The 25,100-nt window shown below is 52.2% G+C and overlaps 9 protein-coding genes across 9 annotated transcripts; 3 read left to right on the forward strand and 6 right to left on the reverse strand.

The window, feature by feature from the left end:
* Positions 1 to 587: 587 nt before the first annotated feature.
* CMQ_5280 (NADH:flavin oxidoreductase/NADH oxidase) lies at positions 588 to 1,896 on the reverse strand (the record flags this gene model as incomplete). The annotated part of the gene is made up of 3 exons (XM_014319025.1): positions 588 to 1,355; positions 1,470 to 1,583; positions 1,648 to 1,896. 3 exons carry the CDS (start codon positions 1,894 to 1,896, stop codon positions 588 to 590), a joined length of 1,131 nt encoding a protein of 376 aa, XP_014174500.1.
* Positions 1,897 to 2,716: 820 nt separating this feature from the next.
* Positions 2,717 to 4,412, reverse strand: CMQ_5290 (major facilitator superfamily transporter; the record flags this gene model as incomplete). The annotated part of the gene is made up of 3 exons (XM_014319035.1): positions 2,717 to 3,365; positions 3,432 to 4,105; positions 4,176 to 4,412. 3 exons carry the CDS (start codon positions 4,410 to 4,412, stop codon positions 2,717 to 2,719), a joined length of 1,560 nt encoding a protein of 519 aa, XP_014174510.1.
* A 957-nt stretch (positions 4,413 to 5,369) lies between these two features.
* On the reverse strand, positions 5,370 to 6,554 carry CMQ_5109 (3-carboxymuconate cyclase; the record flags this gene model as incomplete). The annotated part of the gene is made up of 1 exon (XM_014318854.1): positions 5,370 to 6,554. One exon carries the CDS (start codon positions 6,552 to 6,554, stop codon positions 5,370 to 5,372), a length of 1,185 nt encoding a protein of 394 aa, XP_014174329.1.
* Positions 6,555 to 7,268: 714 nt separating this feature from the next.
* CMQ_5183 (uncharacterized protein) lies at positions 7,269 to 8,290 on the forward strand (the record flags this gene model as incomplete). Its single annotated transcript, XM_014318928.1, has 3 exons — positions 7,269 to 7,309; positions 7,550 to 7,870; positions 7,942 to 8,290. The coding sequence occupies 3 exons, from the start codon at positions 7,269 to 7,271 to the stop codon at positions 8,288 to 8,290; spliced, it is 711 nt and encodes a 236-aa protein (XP_014174403.1).
* Positions 8,291 to 8,684: 394 nt separating this feature from the next.
* CMQ_5319 (major facilitator superfamily transporter monocarboxylate) lies at positions 8,685 to 10,108 on the reverse strand (the record flags this gene model as incomplete). Its single annotated transcript, XM_014319064.1, has 2 exons — positions 8,685 to 9,064; positions 9,115 to 10,108. The coding sequence occupies 2 exons, from the start codon at positions 10,106 to 10,108 to the stop codon at positions 8,685 to 8,687; spliced, it is 1,374 nt and encodes a 457-aa protein (XP_014174539.1).
* A 2,520-nt stretch (positions 10,109 to 12,628) lies between these two features.
* Positions 12,629 to 14,694, reverse strand: CMQ_5215 (multidomain presynaptic cytomatrix related protein; the record flags this gene model as incomplete). The annotated part of the gene is made up of 6 exons (XM_014318960.1): positions 12,629 to 12,735; positions 12,812 to 13,142; positions 13,204 to 14,128; positions 14,207 to 14,216; positions 14,307 to 14,379; positions 14,449 to 14,694. 6 exons carry the CDS (start codon positions 14,692 to 14,694, stop codon positions 12,629 to 12,631), a joined length of 1,692 nt encoding a protein of 563 aa, XP_014174435.1.
* Positions 14,695 to 16,214: 1,520 nt separating this feature from the next.
* On the forward strand, positions 16,215 to 17,643 carry CMQ_5254 (oleate delta-12 desaturase; the record flags this gene model as incomplete). Its single annotated transcript, XM_014318999.1, has 4 exons — positions 16,215 to 16,262; positions 16,335 to 17,157; positions 17,225 to 17,393; positions 17,460 to 17,643. 4 exons carry the CDS (start codon positions 16,215 to 16,217, stop codon positions 17,641 to 17,643), a joined length of 1,224 nt encoding a protein of 407 aa, XP_014174474.1.
* Positions 17,644 to 20,766: 3,123 nt separating this feature from the next.
* Positions 20,767 to 21,922, reverse strand: CMQ_5225 (aminoglycoside phosphotransferase; the record flags this gene model as incomplete). The annotated part of the gene is made up of 2 exons (XM_014318970.1): positions 20,767 to 21,347; positions 21,427 to 21,922. 2 exons carry the CDS (start codon positions 21,920 to 21,922, stop codon positions 20,767 to 20,769), a joined length of 1,077 nt encoding a protein of 358 aa, XP_014174445.1.
* Positions 21,923 to 23,797: 1,875 nt separating this feature from the next.
* CMQ_5320 (uncharacterized protein) lies at positions 23,798 to 25,044 on the forward strand (the record flags this gene model as incomplete). The annotated part of the gene is made up of 3 exons (XM_014319065.1): positions 23,798 to 23,980; positions 24,045 to 24,603; positions 24,674 to 25,044. The coding sequence occupies 3 exons, from the start codon at positions 23,798 to 23,800 to the stop codon at positions 25,042 to 25,044; spliced, it is 1,113 nt and encodes a 370-aa protein (XP_014174540.1).
* Positions 25,045 to 25,100: the final 56 nt, after the last annotated feature.

Consider the following 25,100-nt stretch of genomic DNA (forward strand, 5'->3'; position numbering starts at 1 on the left):
TAGTCGGTACAGTGTATTTATAGTATATCGGCTATATTGATACGGCGAGCACGGGCGCGCAAGAGTCTCTTCTGGGTGCAGTGCATGTTTCACGTGACCATTTGGGTCACTGTGCAGATTTTTCACTGCTGCAGTGCATCCCTGCACTAGCTTTAGTCACGCGAAACCATACACTCTTATTAGTGTATATACAGAGTATCCCATAACGAAGTGAGAACTAGATACCTAAATCGCAAGTACTAGACAGAGAAGTATCATTTCGAAACTTCCGGGTATATCGGTCTGCACTTCTTTGGATCACATTTTGCCAAACAGTGGATTACAGGAAACAAGCAGGTTGCCCGCCCGCATTCGCAAATTAAAGTAACAAACAAAACGGCAATTGGTTAACCCAAGTCTATTATTGGACAACCCCACAACATTATGAAGAAAAACAGCGAATATGGCAACTAAGATCTCAGTCTCATGACGGGGAGCTATAAATCGATAGGGATTCAAGCATTTTCGTGCAAGCTAGGCCTTCACTTCTAGTATCTATAGGCAGGATTCGTTGTTCTCCCTGAGTATATTCATCTAGTTTGATGTGATCAAAACGAGCTCAAACCAAAGCCCCAACCAATCTGACTGGCCACTTTGACACGAGTCTCCAGCTCAGAAGCCCATTCCCAGACGACCCCAGGGTTCTTCTGGAAAGGACGGCCTAGAGCAACAAGGTCGAGAGGCGGGTCCTCAGCGTCCTTGCCGCCGTTAAGGATTTCTTCGGCAGCCTTGGCGCTGCGAATGCTGCCAACGGTGCTGACAAGCAGGCGGTCGCCAACGACCTTCTTGATGTGCTTGGCGAGTGGGGTCTGGTAGGCCGGGCTGGATTTGACGTTCTGGGCGATGTGGATGCCACCGGAGGAGACGTCCAAGACATCGACACCTCGATCAGCCAGCAGGACGGCCAGCTGGGCGCTCTCCTCGACGTTCCAGTTGGCACCGTGGTAGTCGGGGTTTTTATGCAGCCAGTCAGTCGCGCTGATGCGCACAAACAGCGGCGTGGAATCGGGCAGCACGGCGCGGACGTCCTCGACGATCTCGAGGGCAAGCCGGACGCGGTTCTCGAAGCTGCCGCCATACTGATCAGTGCGCTGGTTCGTAGCTGGCGACATGAAGCTGGACACGAGGTAGCCATGGGCGAAGTGCAGCTCGATGATGTCGAAACCGGCTAGGACGGCGCGCTGGACGCCGACGACAAACTGCTTGCGAATCTGGGCGATCTCGGCCAGGGTCAGGGCGTGTGGCACGATCGTGTCATCGGGCGAGTCGGAAAACGGGCGGCCGTCGGGTCCGACCACGCGATCCGTCCAGCCACCCTAAGCTTCCTCAGAGATGCCGGCGCCCAGCCACGGAGCCACAGCCGAGGCCTTACGGCCGGCATGGCCTATTTGGATGCCTATCAGTGCGCTCTGGCTGTGGGCAAAGTCGACAATCTTGCGCAAACCCTTGATGTGGGCGTCCAGCCAGATGCCAAGGTCTTCGGGCGTGAGGCGGCCAATGTCGGCAACGGCAGCAACCTCTGTCATGGTGAATCCAGGCTGTTCCTGGAGGTTAGACCGGCAGCTCAGCGGACGGGAAGGCCAGACATGGCTCCAAGCAGCAACTCACGCCGCGTGTGGTCAGGGCACCGTAGTGGACAAAGTGCCAGGGGCCGGTGAAGCCCTCTTTTCCGCTGTACTGGCACATCGGGCTGACCCAGACCCGGTTGGGCAGTGTGACCCCCCGGATCTTCAGCGGGGTGAACAGCTTTGGCAGCTTGCCATTCTCAGGCAGCTTGGCCGTGCCAGCCGGGGGGTCCTGGACGGGGATGAAGTAGGGAACGCCCTTTGCGCCCACGTTTTGCGGAGTGAGCACCATTTTGAAGTTTTTATCTGTCTCCGCCACTGTTAAGCCAGTGTGAAATATCTGCCCTGTGGAGAAGAAGAAGTGGTCTATTTATCACCAGGTTTGTCCACCTGATGACTAATTTGCTCTTGTAACTTCGTCAGCATGCGGCCGAACCTTAACCCTGGAAGAGCAGCGGCATCGACAGAATGCAATGCTGCCATAATTCGACTGGAAGCACAGGGGGCTTCTTTGCATGATATTACGTCCGAAGCTATGCCGACATGCATGAAATTCCCTACTAAATAGGTGGACCTGGGCGCTCAGCGCCACAAATTTCACGTACTTTTTACAGATGATTACAACTGGAGGTCTCCATGAATTCTGGGGGAAAAGAAGACGGAATTAGGCAAGATTCGAAATATTTATAACAATGATAATCTGGTGATGCAAGATAAGTAAGAACCCTTCACTGACAAGGCTGTCCAACAGTCAGGAACTGGGAAAAAGATGGTCCGAACTTTAGCTATCGAATAAGCTAGTCTAAATGATTATTGGGTTGGAAGGTCTCGTGGCGCAGACTAATACCCTATCGTATGGCCTACGGACTTTATGCACGTCGGCGCATATCGGAAGTACCTAGCCACACGCCTGTGAAATTACTGTTTACTTAGCATGAAGGGTTGGTTGTATTACTAAAGGAGAGTAGGAGGGAAGATGCAGCTATTCGGGAGGGATAAACCTCTGCATGGGGTGGAGCCCTGATTGACCAATCAGGGCCCACCCATACGTCACATGACTCATGATTACTTAACAACGCCCAAAGGTTAAGCCCCTCCTCCTTTACAAATCATCAGACGCTAGCGGGCACCGACGATGTTAGCGTTGGTGGGTGACTATCTACGGGCGGCTCAGCAGTAAGAGCGTTGGCCCGTCTGCGGACTCTAGTGTCGTGCAGCTCGAGGAAGTGCATCAGTATAGCAGTGAGGATGAGGACCCATCCGAAGGTGGCGGAAGCGATGAAGCCCGGGTGAAAGCGTGGCTTCTCGCTGGTGCGCCAGAATGCGTCGGTGTACCAGATTTGGTTGACGTAGGAAAAGACATTGGAGAAGGCGATGAGGAAGCCGCGCTTCTCGTGGTCGTCTGGCATGAGGTCAGGGAACCAGGCGTAATATATACCGGGCACGCCGGCTGCCGTGCTGGTCAGATACATGGCAGCATACTTGAGACCGATCGGCACGTCCCAGACGGCCAGCACGATGCTGGCAAATACGCTGATGCCTTGCAGCGCCACAAGCGGTTGCCAGCGCCGGCCGTTCAGCAGTGGCGAGTCCGACAGGATGCCGGCGACGATCTGCGTCACCCAGCCGATGGCGTGCTGGCCCGTTGGCCACACGTTGACCTGGTAGGTCGTGTGGCCGGTGGACTTGAGCCATAGTGAGTAGAATGGCTGTTGCGAGGGATAGCCACTCTGGACGAAGAAGTACCCAGCCGAGAGAACCCTGGTCTTGTGAGATGACGGAAACATCAAAAGGGCCCAACGAGACAAATTGTAGGAGGCGACTCACCAGAATTGCCATGACAGTATGATGTCGAAGATTTTGGTCTTGGTCCAGGCAGACGCACCAAGCGGCTTGTAGCCGTCATCGATGAGGCGTTGACGCGCAAAGGCGGCTTCGTCGGGCGAGATGTAAAATGCACGCGTCGTCTCAGGAAAATCTGGGTTAAAAAAGTAGCCTATTATTGCCACCGGTAGCGAAATGATACCGCAGATGATAAATAACCATTGCCAGCCCTGGTGGCCGAGCACGCCGTCGAGGTTGTCGTAGGCAGCAGCCTGTAGGTAGCCCGAGAACATGGACGCAGCCGAGGCGGTCGAGTAGAAGATGGTGGTGCGCTTGGCCCGCTCCGCGCGCGTGTACCAAGAGCCGATCAGGTACATGATGCAGGGGAAGAAGGCGCCTTCGCAGAAGCCGACAAGAAAGCGCATGGCATAGAGCTGCGCCGGCGTCTTGACGGCCGACGAGCAAAAGGTGAAGACGGACCAGAGGACCTCGAGCGTCGGGATCACGTATGAGGGCCGGATCTTGGTAACCAGAATGACCATGGGCAGTTGGATGATCACGTAGCCAGCCGTAAAGCAGTTGCCTGCATATGTCAGGTCATTGCCGCCCAAATGGATGGTCTCTTTCATTCCCGACACGTATGCGTTGTTGATGTTGGCCTGGTCGAGATTCTTGCACTGTAGCCAGAGGGTCAGGACGGACGGCAAGACACATTGGCGCCATAAGGGCACATATTCGAGTACTTACAAAGTATCCCAGACACGTGTAGGTCAACAGGTAAAAGTCCAGCTTACGCAGAAACTTCTTTTCCGCTGCGGGCTTGTCCGGATTGTCCCAGATAATCGCCTGCACCTTGTGCCAGGTGCTTCGTTTGCGCTGGCCGCCATGGTCAGTGCCCGTTTCAACGCTGGTGCTCCCGCCAAGCGGCACTATTGTCTCGGCCTGGGCCTGTCGTCCGTGCTTCTCGTCGACAAAAGTCGCCATGGTTGTTGGCTGTTGGCTGTCGTCTGTCGGCTGCCGTCTGTCTCAGCAGAAGCCACATGTGCGTCCGATCTCTATTATATTCCATGCGACAAGAAAGATCTGACAGCATCCTTCCCCACAGCTCCTGCTCGCAGCAGGAGCAGATGTGGAGACATGGTGCGTATTCCGACCGAGATCGCGTAACCGGAGAGTGTTGCCGTAGGATGGCTCTTGATAGGCCAACGATGGCCAGGAGCCGGGGTGAGATGGTGACAGCCAGCTTCAGAATGGCATAATACGCCAAAGCACCGCTTCTGATTGGCCTGCAGCGGCTTGATAAGACGTGGACACATATTGGTAGTTCAGTCCTCCCTCTGCGGGCGAGACCGAGCTGCCGGATTCGCCGAACAGGTCGTTTTAGGTGCGCCATCTGTCTCGATAACAATGCCAGTTTTCTTTTACTGGCCTTCAAGCCCACCGAAAAAGAAAGCCGCGCAAGGCCTGCCAAGCACGACATAGAAAGGTTGCGATTGCATGTGACGTATATCTGATGGCGCAACTCGGCTTAGTCATCCACACTAAAAAGCAACTTTATTCCTCAAGGCCTGTAAGATACATTACCTGTGCCACGCCCCACCTAAAAGTCTACGAAACCGTGCAGGCGCGAGAAAGAGTTGGACACAACGTTACCCGCGTACGCCATATAGTTTATAGCAGACTTTGAGCTGCGGGTGCGCTACATAGTTACCAAGGATACACTCCGACAAGGAGGGGGGAAATAGAAGACAGGTGATGCCACCTTGCCCTGGTATGGTATGCCAAGTAAATTGCATTTGAGAAGCTTGCCTTGTCTATATTGCCCCATAATCCTTCGCCATTCCAACACAAGTCGATCCAACATAAGAAACTCCCGCGAACGTACATGACACTTGGTCGCTACTCTATGGTATTGCTGTTTTTGAGTTTTACTCTCAAAATTTATGACAACATCACAGCCATTCCCTGAGCATTCTTGCCAACTTGGTGCCGTAGACGGAAGTGTTGCACTTGCGTCTTGTTTAGTGCACTGACGACCGTCACTGCCGCTGGAATGGTGCCATTGCCAGGGCTCAGGGCGTAAATGAAGTTACCGGCCGCTTTGAGGTCGATCAATCCGGGGTCGCCGTTCTTCAGGTTGATCTCGCTGATGACTTTGGCATTGGTCAAGGACATCTCTACCAGCCTGTTGGTAGCTACGTCCGTGACAAAGGCCGTCTTTGTAGCGTTACTGACAGCCGCCCAGCAGGTAGCCTTCTGACCTGCCACGACTCCCTTGCCGGCCATCGAGACGGAACCAGCCTTGCTGACAGACAGGACGGCCGCGCCAAAGGACGCATCCGTGACAAAGAGCGATTTGGAGCCGGGAATGGTGGAAGAGCCGAAGAGCACGGCCGTGCCCGGTGGCGACGTCATTTTCCCCTGCTTGCTGACAGCGGCGGCACTAGAATTCTTGCCAGCGGTGACCGAGAAGGCAGCCAGAAAGCCGGTGTTGTTCTTGGTCGGGTCGCCCTTGACGGTAGAGAACAGAGTGGCGCCATCGTCGGAGAAGAAGACCTGCGAGACCGTGTTGGTAGGACCCACGGGAGGCGTGGACTGGCCGAGTTTGAAGGGGCGGAGCGCATCCATGGTCCCGAGCCCCTTGGCAGAGAAGGTGGCACATGAGACGCCGGCCTTGGCGCCGGTGGTGCCGACGCAGACCAGGTTGTGCTTGGCCGATGAGGCCACAGTCGAGGGGAATTCGCCAGGCACAGCTGCCGGCTTGCCGACCATCTTCAGCTTTGTCGGGTCGCGGGCGTCGATTGCAAACATGGAGACGGTGTTGGAACCCGCATTGACAGCAAACAGGTTCTGACCAGACACCGTCAAGCTGGACTGGCTGAACAGGGCATCGGGAGCGGCGGATTTGTTGGTCGAGCCGTCGATGCCGTTGGCACCAGAGCCGCCTGTCGATACAAACTTTCCGGCCGATAACAGGCCATCTCTCTGGATGGGCATAGCTAGGACAGCGTTGTCCTTCTCATTCGTGATCAGATAGACCGCACCGATACCCTTGGCGGCCGGTCTGGCAAGGACCTGGAGCACCAGCGGTGCCAGCAGTAGCGGGAGTGCTGGGGCGTAACGCATTTTGACGACGGCTGAGAGGCAGTTCTTTGAGACGTCTGGGTGAAGGGCAAGCTTGAGCCTAAAGGGCCGGCCGAAAGACAGAAAAGAGAAGAGAAAATGACCGGAAGAGGAAGAACAAAAAAACAAACCAGTTGTCAAGCGAGAGAAGCGGATGAAGAGATGGGAAGCAAACAAAAGAAAGTGAGGTGATAGAACCGGTTGTATTTAAGTCGGCCGTTTAGTAACTCAGCCATTCTCACCATCATCTCACTCATAATCAGATTCGCCTATTTAGGCCTAGACCACGTCTGTCTGACGGCCGCTACGACGTAGACGCAGGAGCTCCTCGATGACAGATTAGGAAGCTTCGGACGGAGATTTGGTGTTTTTTACTTATTTTGACCCACCTGCAGCGTTTCGCCCAAACCCAAAGAGGAATTTTTGATCTTCTCATCCTTCGTATTTCCTTCTCCTGCATTCAATCAGCCCCATGCGCACGCACGATTTCCACTTAATACACCATGCGAAACCCTGGCTCGGACGTGTCAGCCCCCTGTCAAAGGCTCTCTGCCGGAACCCTGCTGACATCCCGTTTTGATTTTGGCCGATCGTGCATCAGACCGTACTAAACCTTTTACCCAGCCGCCACTCCTGCCAGCTGGCTCAATCCCGTGTCGTAGCCCATACGCCCATCTATTCTAGCCCTCTGCCACCGTTTCGACCGCCGTTCTTATCATGTCCAGTAACATTTTCCGCATCTTCAAACCAGGAGGTTGGTCTGCCTGACATGCCGCAAGCGGAGATTCTCTCTGCTACTTTGACTGCCCAACGCTAAAACTTCCCGCAGAGACCCGGGAAGACCGGGTGCAAAAGCGCAAGGCTCAATTGCGCCAAGCTCAGCAGTAAGTGTCTGGGGTGTGCTACGTGACGTTCCAGTGCTAAACCCATACCCGAACCTACCGCGATCGCAAGGACAAGTACACCAAGACCCTCGAGGACCAGGTTGCCGCAGTCAGGACGAATGAGGCGAAGCTTGTGTACGAGGTCCAGGATCTCCGGCAAGCGGTAGAAGCTCTCCAGGGTTACATTCGCGACCATGGCATTGCCGTCCCGGACGTTCTTCCCCCCCATCTTCATATGCATAAACATCATCCCGACAGCCAGGCTGCTCGTCCGTATCACAGCCACCATCATGCTCAAGATCTGAAACCCAGCTACAGGCCGCCAGAGCACAGCCCTGGCCAAAATGTCGTCCCATCGGCCCCCGCCTCAGCCGGGTCTGTCGTTCGGATGGGCGACGTAGACCCACAGGTTGCCGGGATGGAGTTCGTGTTGACGTGAGCCTCTTGCCTGTTTTCTTCGCTTCCCCATTTTCCTCTGTTGGAGACTTGACGCTTACATCCACAAGGCTCGAGAGTCCCTGTCTGCCACACCTGCACGGCGATCCGGAAAACCCCGAGGATGCATCCTGCCATGCTCTTACCACAACCGCACAGCTCGTGGCTATGTATCCAGAGCACCCGATTGAATCATCTGCCGAGCGTGGGGCATTGTGCCAGCAAGTGCCTGGACGCATGCTAGACTCGTTGCTCAGCCTTTCTAAGACGCTCTGTCCCGAGGACCATATGACGCCGGTCCAAGCTTGGAGCCATATTCGTTCACAGCCACACTTTGGGGGCTTGGAACTTGGGGCCTTGCAATCGCTGGCGGAGAAGCTGCGCGATTCTGTCAAGTGCCATGGGTATGTTGATGTATGATTTTTGAATCGTTTCACGACGCTGACAGACAACCAGGTTTGGCGCCGTAATAAGTCAAGACATATTTCGCAAACTTGTTTTTGAGCACGTCTTTCTCGGTAGACTAGTATGATGGACGATAGGCATTACGCTGCAAGGGCGTAAGTGGAAGATCGACAAGATTTGCGCATTTGTTTGCATAGAGTTGAAAGCATGAATTGGTCAGGGGTGTTTCATCAGGAACGTGGGCCTGCGGTCTTTAAATAACCATTGCATTTCAAGGCGTCATAAAAGAGTTCTATCTAGCCGAGAGGAGCAAAGTGTATTCGGATTGATGCCTTCGAACACGAATATGTCACAGAGACTCGGTTCACTTAATCGACTTATGTTTTCTCTCCAAACAAGTCGCAGCCTGTTATATCTTGACTGCCAATTTCCCTTTAGTTAGGTAAAGTCTCAGAGCTATCAACATAACAGCAGACCCTGCCATGGTGCAGCCGCCGAAGACCCAGGCGCTGGTCCAATGCAGGTCAGTGTCATCAGAGCCGATAATGGCGCCGGTACCAGGCCCTCCGGTCAGCACGCCAAAGCCAAGGGTGGCAAAGGCTATGCCCATACGGGTGCCCAGCTTAGACTTGTCCGCAGTCAGATGAACGAAGCAGACTCCAGGAAGGGCGATGAAGACGCCAGAGAAAAAGCCAAAGAGGATGGCGACAACAACGACGCCGGCAAGGTCCTTGACGGCGATCATGCAAAAGGTGAGCACGGAACAGACGATGGCAGCCGGACCGAACACTAGGCTATCAGCGGGGTCAGTAGACGGGGAGAAGCGCCGGAAGACTTACAGTTAATTGGCCCCGTCTTGTCGGAAACGTAGTTGGGGATAGTCCGGCCGAACATGGAGGCAGCGTTGAGAATGGGCACAATGTAAAAGGCCATTTCTGCCGAGGTAGAGCCCGACTCACCGGCATAGTACGAGAGGTAGAAGAGCATGACGTAGAGGCCGTTGAAGCCGAGCAGTGTGGCAAAGGTAAAGACGAGAAAGGGGAGGTCGCGCAGGACGGTCCAGTCGAGCAGGGCACGGGCCTGCGACGGTCGGACGCGCTGCCGGGCCACCGACAAGGGCACGAGCAGTGTGGCGAGAGAGATGAAGGCGATGACACGCACGGTCCAGCCGAAGCCGATGCGGCCGATGAGGCGGTAAAAGACAATGGGGTAGACAACGCCTCCGAGCGACGAGCCCGAAGCAGCCAGGCCGACGGCGAGGCCGAGCCGCGACGAAAAGTACGTCGGCAACAGGGCCAGTGATGGCACGAAGAGCATGCCGGCGCCGATGCCGACACAGAAACCCTGGGCCAAAACGACCTGCCAGAAGGCCGTGCAGATGCTCAGCATCATAAAGCCAAAGACGACCAGGAAGGTGCCCACGATCAGCAGGCCGGACAGATGGCCGCGGTCATAGATGGGGCCAGCCACCAGGCCTAGCGAGACGGTGCAGTAGGCCTGGATCGCGCCGATCCATGCAATATTGGACGACGTCTCGGAAAAGAGTGCGCCTGTCTCGTAGTATGTCTGGAAGATGCCAAACGTGTTGAGCACCCCCCAGGTGTTGAAGAAGATGCTAAAGGCTGCCACCACCTGCAGCCATGCCCAGAGACCACCGTTGGGTGGCGGCCCTGAGCTCTTGACCACTGGCACTTGTGGCCCTGCCGCCTCCGTCTGAAGGGTCGCGTCCGTGTCGCCGCTTTCTTCCTTGTCAACCACGTCCGCCTGGGCTTCCTCGTCGACATCGCCGGCAGGCGGATGTACCCAGACTGCGTCGTTGTTCTCGGCCTTCATGCTGCTCGTGCAAAAGCCCTTTTTTTTAACTCGCAACTGCTCTCTGCAGTCCTTGTCATCTTTCGGGAGTCGCGACCGTAATGTTCGCTTATGTAAGCACGACACGACTTCGCATTTGCTGTGACCGCTTTCTCGAGTGAACGTATCTTGTTTTTGCTCACGAATCTGTCAATGTAAGAGGTCATTATACGCTGCTGCTGCGGATATATTGTCTATTCTGTGGACGCTTCGACGTCATCTTAAAGACGTCGATCCCCGAGAAGATGCCGATTTTGGAGTGGCTTCGCATTTTACCGGACTTAGACCCGTAAAACTTGTGCTGTTATGATGGCAAAGCATGAATCATTACACCTCTAGTCCAAAAATATGGAACCAGTAACCCCGCCAACGGGATTTTAGGGCATTAATACAAAAGGATACCTTTGCATTAACAGCACGTACTGCGTTTACAAGCCTTTCTAGGCCTTAAAAAATGTATTTATGTTAAAGAGCAGGTATATTTCTTTAATATTTAGTATACTAGCCACGCGCCTTTTGTACTACGGCTAGCCGTTAGGGCAGCAAATTAATAAGCTTATTAATAAAGGCCTAGTTAATTGCTTACTAATAGTTACAAATTGCCCGCTTAAAAACCTTTATATCTATTGCGTTTTTCTTTAATTTTTATATATTAGGGTTTTTTTAGCTAAAAGATACTTTAATTTAGCTTAAATATATTTAATTAGGTTTAAATCTAGGCTATAAGTAGGCTAGAAAGGTAGCATCTTAATTTACTTATTTATAAGCTACTATATTAATAATATAAATATATATACCCTTGTATTATCTTGCTAATAATACTAAAAACTATTATAAAAAAGTAGAAGGCCTTTTATTAATGCTTTTTTATAGCTTTATAAAATATAGCTACCTTTTTGCTTTTAAAGTAGTCTTTTTCTATTAAGATTAACTTTATACAGCCTTTTTTTAAAATCCTAACTTAAAACATTAATAAAATTATAGGTTTTTTATATAATTAAACGTTTACTAAGTTCTTTTGCTATTTCTGCGCATTTGTTTAAAAAATAAAACTAACGCCGCCATTAACTACGTTTTAGCAGCTACTTTTATTAAAGAAAAGAGTCTAGCAAATTAGCATAAATTCTACTACATTTAGTAAAGCATATATAAAAAGCAAATCGTCTTTATCTTACAGCTAATCACGCGTAAATTTAAGCCTATCCTTTACTATACTTGCTAATAATAGTATTCTATCTATAGCCTTCCATTTTCGTATCCTATTCTTACAAAATGCGCGCCGTATAGTAGTATAGGACGGCCGACAAACTATCTGCTTTGCCAGCTCCTTATAGGTAATTTTTAGGTGCCGCTTTGCTTGCTAAATAAGGTAACGTTTATCTCGACGGCTAAGCAACGCAGGCCTGCCGCGGCCAAGTCTATCCTTAAAGCTGTGTGTTTCTATAAACCGATTTATCGTCTTAGTGACTATACTGCGCGTGACGCCAAAAGCCTTAGCAACAGCGCCTTGTGACTGGCCGGCGTATACAGCACCACAGATAGCAGCGCGCGCAGCCCAACTTAGCTGGCCTGTAGCCTTCCTTTCGGCCGTCAGAATGGCACCAAATTCAGCTACTTTGGACATCTTTTCGTTGATTTGTGGTGATTCTAAGTAAGGGTAGGTGTTGGGAGTTAAATGAGAAACGCGAAAAATCGCGGTGGTTCCATATTTTTGGAACCCCACTGTACAAACAAGTCAGCCCGGGTCGGACACAATTACCCGTCCCAGTGTTGTGAGACTTTTGCTTCTGCGTCATCTTATTTCCGGAATGTAGTAGTTTTAGCAGTAGTCTACTTCATACTTGCGATACACCATTTCGTCCGTACGTTGTGAACGTTGTTGGTGTGTTTTACCATAGCTTAAGCTGTCCCTATATATTAAAAGAAAAAAGCCCTAATGCTTCTGTGCCTTGCTTGTTCACAACATCGGCGATAGAGAGCACCGATAACAGTAGATACTCAAGACGGGTTGCTACAGCTAAACCCGGTGCACGTTTGCTGACTGCAGTCAGAATCTGACTTGGATCACAGGCGCTGCAAAGCGTCAGCGCTTACAAATCTGACAGCGTGCCGTCTTGATCACACGCACCTCAACAAATATTCTCGGGGCAAACGACAATCTCCGCCCTGACCGCTTTCCCAGAACTTGTGCAGTTTGACATTCGAGAAATCAACAGTTTATGAAGGCGGGAGCTCTAGCGCGAGACTGAGCTGTCATATAAGCTGATTTGTGCTTGCAGGAGCCCTCAACTCGGTATGATACTCGCTTCCTCCTCGTCGACATAATTGCGTAGTGACGCCAGGAGAAATGTGTGTCGAAGCCTCTACCAAAGAAGGCGCAATACAAGTAGAAAAGCAACTTGTAATTACATCTGCAGGAAGCGGAAGCAAACGCTGCCTGGATCAGACCGTTCGTAATAGACAATTCGTATTCTCGTAAGAAAGAGGGCCAATGCAAACGCCTCACCGGAGCCGTCGACTCATGGTGGACGACGAGGCCATGGTAGACGACGACTGTGCGTCGGACTGTACCGAGCTGGTGTCTTCAACCCTACTGGCCAGGGCCTCGTCTAGGACAGATTGAGTCAAGGAGACGTCTGCTTAGTCAGCGCTGAAGCCTGAACAGGAAGGTACAGTCCCACTTACCGTCCAGGTCACTGAAACTGCTGCCCATGCTGGGCGTCGTGCCGGTTTCACTGCCCTCGCGTGAGTAGCCCGACCGCCTTCGGGATCCGGGACTCGGGCCGGCCGAGAGGTTGCGGTTGTGGTGAAGCGTTGACGGCGAGGCCCGCATCAAGGGCAGCCGAGAGGGATGCAAGCGTGCTGCAGCTGCTGGTGACGAGGCTGTTGTGGCAACAGACGCCGATGCTACTCCGGGCTGGACGATGGCTCTAGTTCCAGTGGTAGCAACTGCCGGGCTCTTGAACGTCTTCGTTGTCGGGGAGGCAGAGGCGGACGAGGACGACGGCGACGGGGCCTGTCGTGAAGATTTGCCGGTTAGTCTCCCTCTTGTTTGTCTGTCTGGTAGCAATACACACCCTTTTCACCCTGTTGGCAGGCCGGCCAGTGACGGTGGCAGCCAGCGTGGGCGTCTTGAAAGGCAGGAAGGCCGGCTGTGTCTCGGACTCGTCTCCACCGTCAGAGCCAGCCGAGTCGGGTGAGGCTATGCCCAAGCCAACCGCAGCGCCATAACGGCCAGTGGTTCGGACACCGGCACGCGCCGTGTCCGTACTGCCATGGGCGTCAAAGTCGTCCTGCTGTGGGTAGCCGGGCGGACGCTTAAAAATGCGCGACATGACAGGCTGTGACGGTGTGGACGAGTCACTTTCGGAATCAGACGACGCCTGCGACGACGTGGCGGCAGGAGACAGCACGTCGACATCCTCGCTGTCGTATTTGTTGTGGTGCCGAATGGCGTTTGGTCTCCCGGGTGTCGATGAGGCTTCTGCTGCCGGCTGCTCATCTGTTGGAGCGCGTGTGCTGTCAATGGACATGGCAGCAAACCGGGATCGCACGCGGGCAAAGCGGCCGTCGATAGGGTTGGCGGCCAACTTGGCCGAAGAGGCTGGCAGGAAGCCACCGGTTGCAGATCCTTCCATCGCCATAGACGGTCGCCGAGATCCGCCACGAGAGCCGAAATTGCTGACCCTCGCAACGGTGTTTGTGTTTGCACCACCACCAGACGGCGTGCGGCGCATGGCCTCGGCCGACAGCTTCCTGGACATACCATTTTTTGACAAGGTTCTTCCCATGGCCTCGGATGCCAACGTCGGCGTAGCAGCACGTGCGGCAACAGACGGAGGCCGTTCGCCGGGTGGGAGCAGCGGGGAGTTGACGGGAGTGTCACGTGCGCCGAGACTGGTCACCCTCCGGGTTTGAGCGCGGACCTGTGAGACCTGGCGCTCGGTTAGGATGGTGGCCTGCACGATGAGAAACTCGACGGTAGCGTTGAACTGTTGCGCTCTGAAAGAATGAGTTGTCAGTGAAGAGGACGGGGCGGGAGAAAGAAATCATTCAAAGCCAGAGACAAGGTGGCCGTACAGATCCTGCCCTGTTAAATGTGCACAGCTTATCAGCAGGTGGACAGACGGGAGACGGAAAAACAGCAGCAACATGACACAGCAGAAAAAGGCCGGCGTACAGTCAATATCGTTCTTGGACATGCCCGACAGTATTTTCCACAGAGCGTCATCCTTCTCGCTGCTCCAATCAATCTGCGACAGTGCAGCTGTCAGTCACACCGTATCCCAACCCGTTCATCAGCAGCATCGCCCAGGACATACGTCTGGCGGATCGACAAAGCCATTTCGTGGCCCGGGTACGCGTATGTAAACAGTAAACGTGGGTGGAGGCGGCGTTGATTCGGTGGCCTTTCCGTCGGCGCGGAAGTGTAGTACGGATGACTGCCGCTGCGTCTGCTGCCGGGGAGGTTGCCGGGCGGCCGTCTCTGCCGGTTCGGAACCGTCGTCATCGCCGGGGAAGCTGAGCGGCAGATTGAGGGACAAGTCGTGTTTGGGGTCGAAGTCCATCGCGGACGCGGTAGCACGTGGTGCTCCGTCAGACAGTCGGGAGATGAATGCGGAGGGGCGTGACCGGATGGGCCGAGCGTGATGGTGACAAGGCAGGCTCAAAGCGTCGTGGTCGACGCTATGACGATGGAGATGTGGACGAGGCGATAATGACGCGAGGAATCTCTTTACGCCGGCCTGGATTTGGCGACGCAGCTACGCTAAGCTTCAGTGGGTCGGTAGATTGGTGGGGCAGCAGGCCAGCCAATGCTCTGACAGGCGAGCTACAGGCGACATGGCAGCGATGTCTGCGGCCACCAGTCCACACACTTCATTGCTTCCGATGGTAAGTGTAAAGCGTAGCCACGAAATCGTGTGAATGCTGTGCGCGGCTGCGTCTGCGAGTGAAGGGCAGCGACCACAGCAATGGGCGCCCGCAAGACGAATTCAAATTGACCATTCACAGCTTCCCCGCAAATCTGCGTTTAGGCGCCTTCTTTAGATAATCCACGGTGGGGCCAGGCGAGGCCAGGCTGGCACTGCCAACGGACGCGGCTAGCAGAGGAAGAAAAAGAAAAAGAAAAAGAAAAACCTGATAATGATAACGATAACGATAATAATAATAATTAAAAGACTTGAACAAAAGATAAGACAGGCGGGCAGGCCGCCCCCCAACGTGATGGCGCTCGGGTAATTATTACTTGATAGATTCTCATTTGCACTCCGTGCGTGGCCACCATTTTTAGGGCTTAAGAACTGGCTCTTTGTCCCCCTTTTTCCCCTTGTTTCCCCTTTCCCCTTATTTTCCCCTTTCAGACGCCGTGTGCTGGCATGTGATTGTCCCTCTATCACACCATGGAAGCCTAATTTTTGAACTCCGATCCGGGCAAAAAGACGAAAATGCCTGGGTGAAAGGCCACTTGTTCTGATTTATCATTTCAGAAGACTCCGTATGGCAGCCCAGTACTCCGTAGTGCAGCGGCGGGTGGTCGAAAGGACGCGGATGGCGGTGTGCCGTAGCCAGAGAAGCTCTCGTCTCGGTGCCGAGCCGAGAGAACAGCCAGAGCACAGCCAGAGACAACGTGTCACTTCCGTCCAGCGGTAGAAGCAGTGATGCTCGGCCGAGCAGGCGGTCAGCCAGCGCGGTCTCGCCTGTTGAGGTTGACACAACGAAGATTATGTTGAGTTCTTCCCTCGTATCTAAACGAGCACGTTGAGCTTGGGCCCGGTATTTGTCGACTTTTTGCATTTTTGCAAGTGGATCTGTGGGCCACGCCAGCGCTCATGCAGTAAGGTGTTGAGATAAAAACACACAGGATTTGTGGATGCTCCAGATCCCGCCAATTGGGATCCTGGCGCAATGGGTTGCTAATATCGATTGAGCAAAATGGACACAAGTCCGTTCGGTCGGTGGAGGGAGGGGTTCTATCCCAATCCGACCCCTGCTCTGCTGGGAGGACACAGAAATAAAACCAAAAGCGAAGCCGGTTGGGATGTTCCTGTTCCTTGCAAACCGCAAGCTCTGCTCGAAAACCACCAGCATGACGACCACATCGACACAGGCAGAGACCGTGATGGAGCTCAAACAGGTAAGAAAATCCCCTTGCAGCCGCCAGAAAGACGGGCAGTGCACGAACTGACAAGCCCCTTGACTCCTGCAGCGCTCCAAGGGCGAGGCCCAAGATGATGATGCTGCCGGCCTGGTGGCCGAGCAGGTCTTTCCCGACATCAACACCATCCGCAACGCCATCCCGGCGCACTGCTTCCAGCCGCCGGTCTGGCGCTCGCTCGCCTATGTGGTCCGGGACCTGTCTCTGATCCTGCCGCTCGGCTATCTGGCCCTGACCTACATCCCCTCGGTGCCCAACGTCTGGGCTCGGGCGGCCGCCTGGATTGTCTACGGCTACGTCCAGGGCCTCTTCTGCACCGGCCTCTGGATCCTTGCGCACGAGTGTGGCCACGGCGCCTTTAGCCTGAACCAGCGCCTCAACGACACTGTCGGCTGGGCCGCCCACTCCTTCCTCTTCGTGCCCTACTTCAGCTGGAAGTTCTCGCATCACCGCCACCACCGCTTCACCGGCCACATGACCAAGGACATGGCCTTTGTGCCGCGCACCAAGGACGAGCACTACGCTACCCGCGCCTCCTCCTTCTGGCTCGATCCCGACATGCTCGAGGACCTGCCGGCCTACCAGCTCTTCGTCCTGGTCCTGCACCAGCTCGGCGGCTGGCAGGCTTACCTCTTCTTCAACGCTAGCTCCGGCAAGGAGAGCCTGCAGCGCAAGGAGACCAGCTGGTTCCGCGTCAGCCACTTTGAGCCCACCAGTGCCGTCTTCCGTCCCAGCGAGCGGCCCTTTATCGCTCTCTCCGTCCTCGGCCTTTCCATTGTCGGCTACGTCCTGCACCTTGCCTCCGCCGTCTACGGCTGGAAGACCATCTTCCTGCTGTACTGGGTGCCGTATCTCTGGGTCCACCACTGGCTAGGTTTGTTCTCCCGAGATCGACGGTGGTGTGGAGCTGGCCAAGCTAACCTCTTCAAATTAATCTATAGTTGCCATCACGTACCTCCACCACACCCACCCCGACGTTCATCACTACGACCCTGACAGCTGGACCTTTGTCAAGGGCGCCTTGGCCACTGTGGACCGTGACTTTGGCTTCATTGACCGCCGCATCTTCCACGGCATCATTGGCACCCACGTTGTCCACCATCTGTTCCCGTATGTCTTCTGCTCCTATCATCTGCATCATACTTGTCGCCTTCGCGTGCTAATGCCGACTTCTAGTCGCATTCCCTTCTACTATGCCGAGGAGGCCACTGAGGCCATCAAGCCTGTCGTCGGAGACCACTACTGCCGGCAGGAAGGCTCTTTTGTCGGCTCGCTGTGGTCGACCTTCACGACGTGCAAGTACGTCGAGAGCGACCCTGATGTGCCAGGTGCTATGCGATGGGGTAAGGGCCGTCGGTAGAGCAAAAAAACGTAGCCTCTGCATTCGCATCTGCACCTAGATGGCTTAAACGTGGGTGAAGAACGTATGGTTCTGATATTACTGAAAATGACCAGAGACACGTTGGACATGAGGTTGGTAGACTGAGCGGTGTCCATGCAAGCATGGGCCACAAGCCGTTGAGCAGATTTGGGCGCTTGTGAACTAGATTTGGTTAGACTAGATACAACGAACTGAATGATGATTTATCTTTGATAGGAAGACGGGGAATTTGGTTCTTTTAGACTTTCTGTGATTGAAATGTTTGGGTGCACCATAGTTCTTGACTGGTCCTCTATGTCTACTGACATCAACGCAGATGAGTTGCTGGTCATAGAGAACACCTACCGGACGGTGAGCATGATCAAGCCAACCGCAGATGACAGGCAGCCTAGAGCAGACTCAGCATTTCCAAGCGCTGTTTGTGATTGTTATTGTTTGTGACTATAGCCTTGTAGGTGGGCAGCACCATATTGTGCTAAGTGTCAAAATCAGACTTAGTCATATATAATACTGCCTACTGTGATGGAAGGTATGGGGTCCCTACTTTTGCACATGTTGCAAGTAGTATGACAATCAAATACCAAGCAAGGAGTAAGGAGATTAATGTAGTATCCTAGTAACGGACTCTACTCCTTAAGCTTATGTTGCCTCTTTTCACTCTATTGCTAAGACGGTACGTGTTAGTACCATGTAGTCCGCGAGTACGAGAGAGACATTCGTACCGAGATGAAGCCGAGTTGGGACTGTTGTACGGGGTAAATCAGCATATGAAGACAATATCAGACCGGCATTCTATCCTATTGGACCATGATTGAGACAGACAACCTTCCTGGGTTATTACAGGATCCATTGATCTACTCGAAAAAAGTGGTGTGAGAAAGATCTACGTGTCGTGGAATCCGGCGGTGTCACTTGGTGTTAGTCCCAATATCAAAACGAAGCTCAAGCTGTACGGAGTACGGAGTACGGTATATCGTTTGCCAAACTATCCCCTATTATTCCCCACACTGGTCAGCATATAGTACTTACCAAAGCGGACTACAACATCGCGTACCAGCAGTCCAGAGACTCAAAAGGACGGTACTAAGTATGATAGGATAGCCGCATGATCGTTGTTAGCCAGCCCTCCTTTTCCATATGAAACCGATTGGTCCCCTTGGACAGAGTTTTACGACATATGTTACAATAAGCCTGAGCAATTGGCTGGATGAGAAACGCTCTGGCCGCCTCAGCATTTCCGATCCACTACCCTTGGGACCCTGTTTATAGACGTTGCAAAGATGATCGGACAATCTTCCAACTACAACATGACATTCCCAATACAGGATGATATTACGTCGTAGTACGAGGACGAGTGGCAAAAATACGTCAAAGCTCCCGTAGGTCAGAGAGGGTAAGTGGAGACAGTTCAAGGGCATTTCAAAAACATCATCTTGTCAGATACGTTATATCATAATGATGCCAATAACAGTTTGGTTATCAAACTACAATGGCTAGTAATATAACGACATAAATCTTAATGAGTTATGGGGTGACGTATGGGCCGTGACAATCCCAATGACACTCAGAAAGACCCTCAGAAATGAGCAAGCGGTAACAAGTTGTTGGGAGGAAATAATATGACCGCTCTAGGGAGTCAAGAGTAATTTGTTTTGGTCGGTATCTGTATTTTGTACAGAGTCAAATAAAATTGTGGAAAGGCCACGTGGCTAGTTATATTACTAACAAGAGCAACGTCGTTGCTTGCAATTATAGAGGTTGGAGTAGGGCGTAGTAGATCTATTGCTGGAAGACAAAATGCATATTCGCGTCTCCGTACAGAACACAAATTCCAAGGTCAGTCTTATACATACTTGAGCATGGCCATGGCCGATAGATCGATACGAATACACGTAATGCGGCCATTGCTTGCCAGTATCTTGTTGCTCATCTTCAGATCTCCATGCACAACTCCGTACTTTATTTTGTTCAGGCCCTAGTAAGACAAGCTCTGGTTACTACAGAGTGCATGCTATTAGTGGAACGGATGGAAGAAGACCTCTGCGACCCTCTCTATCTTATGACGCCTCCCCTAGAAATGGGTCCTCCAAAAAGGGGATAAAACAGACTGCTCACATTTAAAAGCTTTGTTTACGGGTTTCTGGAGCCTTTTTCGACAACGCACATGGCTAAGGCCTACCGGGGCCACAGTCAAACGAGGTGTTGCATTGACAACGGAAGCTAGCAAAGGCGTGGAGATACAAAGCGGTGTCGGCTTTGACTCGATGGTGTACGGGTACCACTGCGTACGCGTTGATTAGCTCGACTGCGGCGTTTTTAGCGTAAGCCCATCCAAAACTACGGATTACTCCGTAGACGCAGATGAAATCGATAATTTTTCCGGAGCACGGAGGATTGATTTGTGGTGTCGTTGCTGCAGAGCCCGCTTATTCGTGGTCCTGGTACTCGGCATTCTTAGACCTTTGTAAAGTCATGCTGCATTGTAAAAGGTTGAGGAGAACACAAGATACAACATGTGCAGGATTACATGCAGGCTTTAAATTGTAATTTAATAAGAACTACTCCGTACTGTACGTAACTCGTTTACAGGGGCGAGCAAAAATTAATGTACGTATTCGATCTGTCGCGCTTTTTGCGGGTGCAATGCACCCAGAAGTACTCGTGGCCCTGCACTCACCGCGCTATCGGTGACATACACCCTTGCGATGTATGTAATACATGTTGCGTAACAAATCTACGACGTAGAGTCGACGTTGCTAAAAAGGATCCCTTGTTATTAAAATTGCCCCAGTAGTACTCTGTACTCCGTACACAAAGCGCAAGCCGAGTTCAAAGTAAAGAAAGTACGGCGGTTATCAAGACTGCAAGCATTGCCTAGAGGTTTTGAGGCTCTCGGTACCTTTCACGGTAGGAAGGTTGGCCAATATATTCACCGACACTTAAATGTTTACGTCGTAGGGCAAAATTCAGCCACCATGAGGTCGATGATGTCAGACTATGTATGGTCAAGTGGCCTGATGCTTTATTCGTGGCTATGGTAATGCAGGAGTACGTAATATGTTACATGCCAGGTGCAGGGATGACTCTCTATTCTCGATTTTCTCAAGCAGCCGGCTTCGGCTTCGGCTGGCCCAGAATGACATCGATGACCTTGTGGTCACTGTAAGCAGCAGCTGAACGCTCGCACAGGAGATCCACGCGCTCCTTGCTCTGCAGCCCATCGGGGCAGATGATCCAGATGACGTTGGTCATGAAGGAGCGCCGGTACTCGATCATCACCTCCGGGTCGTTGTGCCTGTCAAACTTGGGTCCGCCAAGTCGGTGCAGTGCGGCGAGATAATGGTCCAGAATCTCCATTTCGTGAGCACGACGATCTTCGATGCTCAGTACAGAGGTCATGTGGTAAACGACGTCGTGGAAGCACGACCCAAAGTGGAAGGCAGACCAGTCCAAGAAGCCAGTACGCCCATCAGTAGTGAAGTAGATGTTGCCAAGATGGGTATCTCCGTGCAGCAGGGTGCGGAACCGAGGGTTTCGCTCAGCGTAGTATCGGTCTACGGCTTCGTTGCACCGCTCGCCATCCATCAGGTGGTCGGGAAGCTTGGGACGGCCAGGCTGGCGAACGACTTCATTCCATGGTACGCACATGAATTTCATGGCCGGGTCGTAGTTGTTCCAGATCCCTGTAGTCGTATGTTAGCCTTCATCTCCGGTCTAACGAGAACAAAATGGGACAGCAAAAGCGGGGGGAATGGTCTTTACATGGATGGTCTTCCTGGCTCTGACCCCAGTATGCTGCATGAAGACTGGCCAGCTGCTCAACGCCGTTCTTGACCTGGTCGACGGAGTAGGTGGCGACCTCGGCGGGAAAGGTACTGCCCTCTTTGCTCAGGTCGGTCATGATGGCGATACCTTGCTTGTCGCTCGTGCCGCTCCACCAGCTCTTGGGGAAAAGCATTTTCGTCACCGTAGGCGCCACCTTTGAAAAGAAGTCGGCCTCACGCTGTGCCAGGCTGACAGTCCATGGCTGCGCTTCGATCAACTTGGGATCGAAAACGCCCTTGATGCAAATATGCTCCGGTCTGTCCTCGGTGCTTTCGTCCTCATAAGTGATTGTGTAGAACAGTTTGCTGGCCGTTCCCCAAACGTTTCTCGTATTTTCAATGGATTTGATCTTGTGACCAAGCTTGCTCCCCAGCCACTCAACCGTCACATCGGCTGGAATGGCCGGAAGCTGCTCGATCGTGATTTCAGACATACTTCTTGCTGTGCGTTTTCGTGCTTTTCGTGATAGTCTTCTTGATGAGGAAATGTGAAACAAAGTAAGTGAATAAGGTAACTGAGTGCTGGACGATTGGAATTATCTGGTGAACTGTTGTTTACCCTTCGCCTTTATATAACACGGCTGGCTCCGCTGCGGCGACCAGTACAGACTAACAAGTACTAGTACACTGTTGTTGAACTTGTGCGAAGTACGGAGTCTAGTGTAACGGTTTCCCACCTCGTATTGGTATACCGAGTTTCATCTGCCAGAGATATGCTTGATTGTACGGAGTACTCCGTACATACGGAGTAAATGAAGTTGCATTATCGCTCAGTACCTGGGTCCACATTGGATGACAGGTTGTGCAGATCCTTGACTTCAGATCAGTACGGTCTATCTTGTATTCAGCTTGTGTATAAGGTATACGTGTATACGTACGACGCATGTATAGTGCTGAATTCTGGGGACTTCTGGGGGTTTGACCGAAGCCTATGTAACATGCGGTATGGAGGTCCTATCAAAAAGCCAGCTCACCGCCTTACTCCGTATTATTGTTATTCTGGTTATAGTAGCTACAGGGCCTTGTTCTGCCACGCAGAATCTAATTATAGTGGACTCGGGGTGGAGGGCGGTGAGAAGAGACTACATACAAGCCGAAAGATAACAAAACCACTAAGACAAGAGCGGGATGTACGTCGTAGGTCACAGTGTATCCCGTAGGCCAATAAACATAACATACGATGGACAAAGGGAATTCCCCCTGATAGATGTTGACCAGGACCTATAGCAAGCTAATCACTTCCTACTCCGTACTTCCGTGGATAGGATGTACGTCGTACGTACCGGCCCCCGCCCTTCCCCCCCCCCCCAAAAAAAAAAAAAGAAAAACAGGGCAACGGACTAGACTGCAACCGCAGTTTCGGGTGATGTGCCCGCTTCTAACAAGTCAGAGGCGGTTTGCCAGGCGCACGCGCCAGAGGATGTCAAGGAGATGGAAATACGGAGTACCTCATGCAACAGTACGGAGAAAGAAGTAGGCCTACCCACTATTGTTGTTACGGTACTTTCCAAGACGACCAACACAGTACGGAGTACGAATTGCGCACAGCTTATGCTGATTGCAAGTAAGAAACATTTGTTTTGTCGCTTGCAGTCTACATACAAAGCTTTGAACACCTACCTACATACGGAGTAGTTGTATTTATTTTGTGTACGGCGAGGTTATGAAACCAACGCCACTATGAGTAGAATTACGCGAAGCGAGTTACATACGGAGTACGCTGTATATGGGCTACGACACGGAAAGCGAAATTGCCAAGAGGGTGGTATTTAAGGGTTTCAAAGCGTTGTACGGAGTAGGGGTGGCCTAAAGGAGATAAACTGTTGTTTTTCGGCTTTGAAATGTCCCCATCAGTCATACCGGCCGGCGGCCCGTTGAGTCCGTCTCCACAAAGACTCCATAGAGCGCCCAGTGCCTTCACCCTATTGATGACACCGCCCGTTAACACGTCTCCACAAGTACCATACAACCATTCTGTCGTATTAACCTGGTCTCTCTTCCGGCATACGACGCCGCAACAGACTTTTCTCAATCTACGGTGGTATTACTACTTGAGAAAAATATCTGGCATTGATGCTCTGTGGCAAGGAGGCCATCCTTGAAGTGAGAGAACGAATACAGTTTCAAATTATGTTCAAAGTATGGCGTGGCTCTTGCTCGTAGGATTAATTGACAACCCTTGCTTAGGCCAAGGCTGTTCAACAACTGCCGGGACTTATAAGTGCTAGTGCCCTCTAAATCTCGTATCGTTTCCCGGTTGCGAGACTTTCCTTCAGCCTTTACTAATTCAAAGAGACAAAGAGACAACGATGGCTAAGGATCTGACCACTACCAAATTCGAGCCCATCTACCCCGAGGGTCTGGCGCTCGCTATGATGATAACGACCATCGTCATGACCATCGTTTCCAGCATTGTGGTCAGCTTGCGATTTTACGCGCGCATTAGTCGAAACGCGTTTTCTTTTGAAGATTGGCTGATGCTCGCTGGATGGGTGAGCCTTGCACATTTTCTAACTGTCAGACTGCTTCTGCGAGCAGCTATCTAATCATCTATAGCTGCTCAATCTTGCGCATAACGCGGCTGTCATTGTACTCGCATTTACCGGAGTCGGATCACCCGACGACATTATCACGATCGGCATGGCGCACAGAACCGGGCTATGGACGGTAATATGGCAGTTTATATACGTCTTGGATGGAGCCATCATCAAATCGAGCATCATCTGGACGCTTATGCGGCTGGCCAAGAATCTGAACATCGTCTACACGAAAATCTTGTGGGTATTGTTCATCTTCAGCTGGATTGTCTGGCAGATATCATGGCCCGTTGCGATCTTCCAGTGCAAGCCTGTGTCTGCAGCCTGGGGTCGGCCGGGAGACTGTACCTCCGGCCAATCGGTCATCTTGAACGTGTCGTATTTTGTTTCAGTTTCCAACGTCTTCACCGATATAAGCACGGCTCTGCTACCGCTATTCTTGCTTCGACACCTTCAGATGCCCAAGAGGATTAAATTTATAACCATTGGCATCCTGTCGCTAGGTGTCTTTGCGTCGGTGGCTACCATTATCCGCATAACCTACACCTGGGCCTATTCTGCGAAGCATGGCAGATATTGTGAGTTTCAAATCCACTTGCCTACTAAATTGAGTACAGGAAAAGACAAGTTAACAGTTATGCGTTGCAGATGAGATTGGCAAAATTGTCACCTTGACGGTGCTTGAGTGCGACTTGGGTATCATCGCCGGCTCTGCGCCTATGTTGCGAATTCTTCTCCGAAACATTCTCCCATCGTATGGTTCGAGCCAAGAAACAGCTGCCAAATCCCGGGATATTAACTTGGTGACCATCGGCGGCGTGAACAGCCGGCGCACCCACATGGCCGGTGCTCAGAGATTGAATGACTACCAGGAAAACCAGGCTGCGGACAAGGACAGCAATGAGGATAGCGACTCGACGCGATGCATAATCCGCGTAACCCACGAGGTTGAACAAGACACCTCCTCTGTTCAAGACGGGCAAATGAACCAGCAGTCTGTCGTCTTAAGCAGAAAATAGACGCAGAAAGATAGCTTTGTAGCTAAACCCGATACAGGTGGTGTTTTCAGTTAGCA

This window comes from Grosmannia clavigera, assembly GCF_000143105.1.
Source record: "Grosmannia clavigera kw1407 unplaced genomic scaffold GCSC_132, whole genome shotgun sequence".
Taxonomy (NCBI): Eukaryota; Fungi; Ascomycota; class Sordariomycetes; order Ophiostomatales; family Ophiostomataceae; genus Leptographium; species Leptographium clavigerum.